This window comes from Hemiscyllium ocellatum, chromosome 36, assembly GCF_020745735.1.
Source record: "Hemiscyllium ocellatum isolate sHemOce1 chromosome 36, sHemOce1.pat.X.cur, whole genome shotgun sequence".
Lineage (NCBI taxonomy): Eukaryota > Metazoa > Chordata > Chondrichthyes > Orectolobiformes > Hemiscylliidae > Hemiscyllium > Hemiscyllium ocellatum.
This window is the reverse complement of record NC_083436.1, coordinates 17,860,079-17,866,078: the sequence shown is the minus strand read 5'-3', so window position 1 is coordinate 17,866,078 and position 6,000 is coordinate 17,860,079. Positions and strand designations below refer to the sequence as shown.

Here is a 6,000-nt window from a genome sequence, read left to right as displayed (position 1 = left end):
ACTCCATCATCATATGCTTTTCAGTTAAATGCCTTTATATAATTCATTTTCCATCTTCGCAGGTTCAACATCTATCATCAAATTCGAGCAACAAATAGAATGGTACTAAACTTTCTGCTGTGCTCTACTTCCTTCCTAGTCTAAACCTAGGCCTATACACATGAATGTATTTCCTTTCATCATCAAATAGCAACCTCAAAACATTAATATCTTTAGATCAATGAACTATCTACGTTGCCTATGGTTGTGTTGTTTCAAAACCAAGTTAACATATCAGGATGATACATCAGACCATAATTATTCATTGGTGGTTATAAGGGCACAATAGGGTTTTTAATTTGTTCATTATCATTAAAATTGCCAAAGATTGCCTATTGCAAATGCTAATGTCTACATATTTAACAATCTATCTAAAGGACAAAAACAGTACAGTAATTTCAAAAACATACAACCTTTGCTGCTTTGTGATATTTTTCCTCCGTAGAGAATTTTTCTTTTTTTTAAAACTTTATCTATTACATGAATGTTGTTTCTGAAAGACAAAGATCTATCTACAAAAAGGTTGCAGTAGAATCTCATAACTTAAGTCATTTATTCAGACTCAGTATAACAATACTGTAATTCTGATACATTTTCATGTTTTCCACTGTACAATAAGCTATTGCTAGGAAAGACGATAATATGCAACTAAAATTCAAATTCCATAAAATATTAGAAAAGTCCATTATATTGTGTTTTGGCTGAGGTTGGTTGGTGTAATGTAATTCTGTAAAGACTATAATTATTTTTATTTCAATCATTTAAAAGCCATTAAAGCTTGTGGTTTAACCTATTTGGCCACTTTCTCAGCTGTGTGTGTTAATAGCCACTTGGAGGAATGTCAAATGTGAATCATACGCACAAACATTCAAACAATCCAATCTACCATGAATTCTTAAGAGTGCAAGCAGGCTGTTGCTGGAACATTCACTGTGTCTAAGTTACTATCACAGCACTTTGTATATATACACTATGCCTGCACAATACCATTACAAGCTCTTCTATTGGCAAAGATATGTTAAGAGGTGGCAGATGAATTTCTAGAAGTATTTTCAGCACCTGCAAGTTGCTGCTCTGAATGTTTATTGAGCAAAATAAATTTTACTTAAAGCTGACCACAAAAAAAAGCTAGTGATTCACAGATGTGCAGGACTCGGAGTCAACTTTAAAATTCAGTTTATAACTTAAAAGCACCAACTGAATGTTTTTAGTGTTGAGGCAGTGATTCCAGGATCAATCCTTTTAATAAAAAATATTTTAGGATCAAACTCTGGAAAAGCTGGAGTCAGTCGCAAAAACAAAAAAAAAATTGTTGACCGTCATTGAAATTAAAAAAGTAAACACAAAAATTGTTAATTTTCTTCATTTCAGTCACTGAGTTTTGTTAACATTTTTAAATATAGGAATGAGAGCAAGAGATAAGCTTGCAGCATCCTCATGAAGAAAACAAGACGTCAAATGCTAAAGAATTTGTGTCTAAGGAAGAGTAAACGAGTGTCACTATTGCTCTCATAATCTTCCCAGTTCTGAGTGCATCGGATAATGTTTCAGTCATTTGTGTGCTTGCCTAATCCACATCCAGAGACAGAATAAACTCTTCTCAGGATTTCATCTCTTCACAATCCTGGTCAGTGGAGAGCTCTATGTCAGAAAATCCAACTTCAACAGCCAGAATGAGTGAAGTGTCTGAATCACTGCTCACAACTTGTCCTTCATCATCTTCGAGAAAGGAGAAAAAAAGTTAGTGTGCCTTCTTTCTTTTTCTAATATTACAGATACAATTCAACAAATGCTTCAAGCAACCAGTAACTCAAGGATATGCATTATTGGAACTCTACTAAATAAACTACTGCTACTAATGGAGCCACAATGGTCCAAATTTGAAGCAGAAGTCTAGAACTTCAGTCTACCCAAGGATTTTTAAAAAAGTCACAGAACAAGCACTAAAGATTATTAGAACTGGCAATTCTATCATTTTTGTAGATCCAACATACTACAGAGGTGCATTCAAGTGTCTTTACTCAAAACATTTCTTCAGTCATAGTGAATAGTCATCATGGATGGTGACTGAAAACATTTGTTATAATCACACACCATAGGCATCCTCTATTTCACTCCTTATAGCATCACCAAAAAGGATGCAAAGGATGCTGAATAATGCTAAGCAGCACTTGCAAAATCATGGCCACACAGATGGCCCGGATTAATGACAATCAACTCTATCAGTGAAATAAACAAAGATACTCAAGAAGTAAGAATTACATTGTGGTCATGGAATTCTAAAAGGTTGCACATATTAAATGATGGGATGAAATGCCTTCACTCACATGACTACCCATAGAATATCAGGTTAACGAAGTGAAATCTACAAAATGCGCTGCAGAAATTCATCAAGGCTCCTTAGATTGCACCTTTCAAACCCACGACTATTTCAACGTAGTGGACAAGGGGAACACTACCACCTGCAAGTTCCCCTCCAACCACTCATCATGCTAACTTGGAAATATATTGTCGTTCCTCCAGTGTCGCTGGGTCAAAATACTGGAATTCCTTCCTTAAGGACATTGTGAGTCAACCTACAGCATGTGGACTGCAGCAGTTCAAGGCAGTAGCTCACCACCACCTTCTCAAGGGCAACCAGGGTGAGGCAATAAATGCTGGCCAACTAGCAACACCAGGTTTCAGGAGTGAATAAAAAATTAGCTCCATCACACACACACATTAGCAAAAGTAATTAAAAATAGCAAAGTAATTAACTATATCTGGTCATATTTTAGTGTAGGAATATTCTGTATACCAAATGATAGTTCATTAATGCGAAAGGCAGACGAAGGATACCATCAGGAGTGTTGTGCCTTCAACTTGGAAGCAGTGCACCAAGAAAAGCCAGAATCTTTCTCAGGACAGGAACTCAGACACCAACCACTGAGTTGGTGGTGGAGGCAGAGACTCTAAACTCATTTTTTAAAAAAAAGTACCTGGATCTGCACTGTAACAACTCTAAACTGCAGGGCTATGGCAGAGTGCAGGAAGATTGGATTTGAAAGAGTATCCAGATGTCTTTGGGCCTGCATGAACATGACTGGCTGAATAGCCCCCTTCTATTCTATATCATTTCTATGATTTCTAGGGAGACTAGAACTAGGAAACACCATTTAAAAATATTTAAGAGAAAGATGAGGCTTAGCCAATGGCATCCTTGACATGCAGTGCTAGTATCCCTACTCCTGGGCTAGGAGTACTGGATTCAAGTCTCACCTGCTCTAATGGGAAAAGGTCTTCTTTCAGGAGATCTGACACATACTGTGATGAGATAGTTAGAAAATATTTGAAAGTTCAAATTTAATTGGGTGGTCTCAAAAATGTTGGATTCAAAGCATAAAACCATAAAGTCAGGACCATTCAAGGCAAACGTGCTAATTTCACAAAAAATCAGAGTCACAGAAGTCTTTAGCACAGAAAAAGACCATCCAGCCGAAGAAGTCTGTGTAGGTCAAAAACAAACACTTAACTATTCTCCTCCAATGACTGGTGTAGAAAGCTGAAAACTTGTTAGAGACTGGACTATGAGTTTTAAGAGGCTGGATAGACAGGGACTTCCTTCCCCTGGAGTAGAGAAGGCTTAGGGGTGACTTTATACAGGTTTATAAAATTGTGAGGGCCATAGATTAGATGAAGAGCCAAAGTCTTTTCGCCAGGATAGGGGAGTCCAAAATTAGGCAGCATAGATTTAAGGTGAGAGGGGAAAGATTTAAAATGGGACCTGAGGGGTAACTTTTTCCACACAGAAGGTGATGCATACATGGAACAAGCTGCTAGAGGAAGTGGTAGAGGTGAGTACAATTGCAACACTTAAAAGACATTTGGACGGGTACACAGATAGGAAAACGTAAGTAAAGAGGGATATAGGCCAAATTCAGGTAAATAGCCCCAGATCAATTACAAAACCTGGTTGGTATGGACAAATTCAGCCAAAGGATGATGTATAGCTCTATGAACTCTCAGAACAGTCGTTTTGTATGTGCAGAGTACAGGGACAGATCTCTTTCAGGTTTATGCTACATCTGACTAATTTGTTCCAGGATCTAGATGCACAAATTGAGTTATTGCCCACCACTGAAATGCTTCACCTTAGTGGGTTAAATGTTTCATGAAAGGTTTAAAAAATAATTGGGAGGTCTCATAAATAGCCCACAAAAATAATAAAAAAACAAAATCTTCACAGAATACAGAGCCTCACATGTCACAAGGAAATAGAAAACCATAAGAAAGTATTTCCATGCACTGATTTTGTCGAAATGCACTGAAGTCGTAACAGTTGATCTTACTAAAGAATCTAGAATGTTGGAAGCTACAGCCTGCATTTCCCTTGACAACTATTGTACCCTCTGGCATCACAGTGGACCTGAAATTGTAGCATTACCCTTTCAGACTGATGAAACAATATTAGATTGCTTCCATTTTAATAAACAGCTTTTGCTGATAACTATGGAGTTGCCTGTAAAATGTCAAAATTTGGACATAAACAAACAAATCTAACAACTAAACTGTTAAAGGTCATACAAAAATTATAGATGAGATGTGTTTGTATATCTTTCCAAACTGTGCCACCCAAGTTACACGATATTTCAGGAGAAATTATACAAGATCTGTCTCCATTACTCTTTGAAATTTGGTTACAGTTAACCGCAAGAATTACATCATTCCAAATTATGCTGACATTTACTTTGACTGGAACTAACTTTCAGTAATATATACAATATTCTGTGGGCGTCTGCAGTACTGACAAAAATCCTAGCTCTAGGGACTGAACTAGAGTAATCTTCCTGCAGACACCACTATCAAGAGCAGGTAAGCACTTTTTGTCAATGTGAGGCACTACAGAGCTAATGCATTCATAAGCATGCTACATGCACACACATAATGACGACTTTAATCAGTAGCAAGTGCTCAGATTTATCTAAAAAGCTAGTATTTCTCAATTCCAAAATATATATACAGTATATACCATAATGCAAAAATTACTACTAATAGTAGATGTGCTGACACCAATGGTCTTCCACAACAAACTCAATCTGGCCATTAATATCTGTGATAGTGAGAAACGATTCATGCTCTATATCCAATAAGGGCAGCTACCTGGAGTAAGCATGGACAGGATAAGTAGTGGGGATTAGATTTTATTCAGGCAACCACACTAACATTTTGTTTCTAACTTTTTTCATTTTCCATGGAATAAAGACTTCACCAAAAAGCTGGGAGTATTCCCAGTTAAGAACAATATCACTGTGCACTAACAACTGTTTAGAAGGTAGATGATATACCACTGTGTACTGGCTTGTTTCACGTAGTTGATTAATATGGATGTTGGCAGGTGGGAAGATAGGAACTCATGATTCTAGAGTTACTGAAAGGGCAAATTTGATCTTTTTCCATGTACCAATTTCATCCATTCACAACTAAAATAAGCAGGTATAGCCAATAAATCAACAGCAATGCTAACTACTGCTTTCATTGAAACATAAAATACTCATCCGACAGAATGAAATGGTCAAACTGTGTGCTTAACTCCTAAATAACATCTAATATTTATATAACATCTATAATATAATTAAAATATCTCAAAGCCATAAAGGGGAACATAATCAGACAAAAATTGCCAGAGTCAAAGGAGGCTTTACGACAGATGATGATTTCAAAGAGTTTCCGAAAGGACAAATTCTTGCAGAGAATTTTAGAGTTAAGGGACTTCAAATTGAAGGCACAACAGTCAATAGTGGGGAGGAGGAAGTGACTGAGATAGTGCTGGAAGAAAATATAGCTTTCAGAGGAATTGTAAGGCTGGAGAAAGCTCAACAGGTACAGGGAAAGACAAGGTAAATAATGGATTTGAACATAAAAATTGTGTGTTGATCAAATAGGAATGCTTAGGATCAGCAGTGCCACTGAATATCCACTTGC

The 6,000-nt window shown here is 36.8% G+C and overlaps 1 protein-coding gene across 2 annotated transcripts in view; it reads right to left on the bottom strand.

The window, feature by feature from the left end:
* Window positions 1-557: 557 nt before the first annotated feature.
* Window positions 558-6,000, bottom strand: part of rnf150a (ring finger protein 150a) — a 137,916-nt gene continuing 132,473 nt past the window's right edge. The window contains exon 7 of one of the 2 annotated variants that reach the window (XM_060851350.1): window positions 558-1,758. In XM_060851350.1, coding sequence (XP_060707333.1) covers window positions 1,640-1,758 — 119 coding nt within the window. In that variant the 3' untranslated portion in view covers window positions 558-1,639. The remainder of the gene's footprint in view (window positions 1,759-6,000) is intronic. The other variant, XM_060851349.1, reaches the window with a different exon arrangement.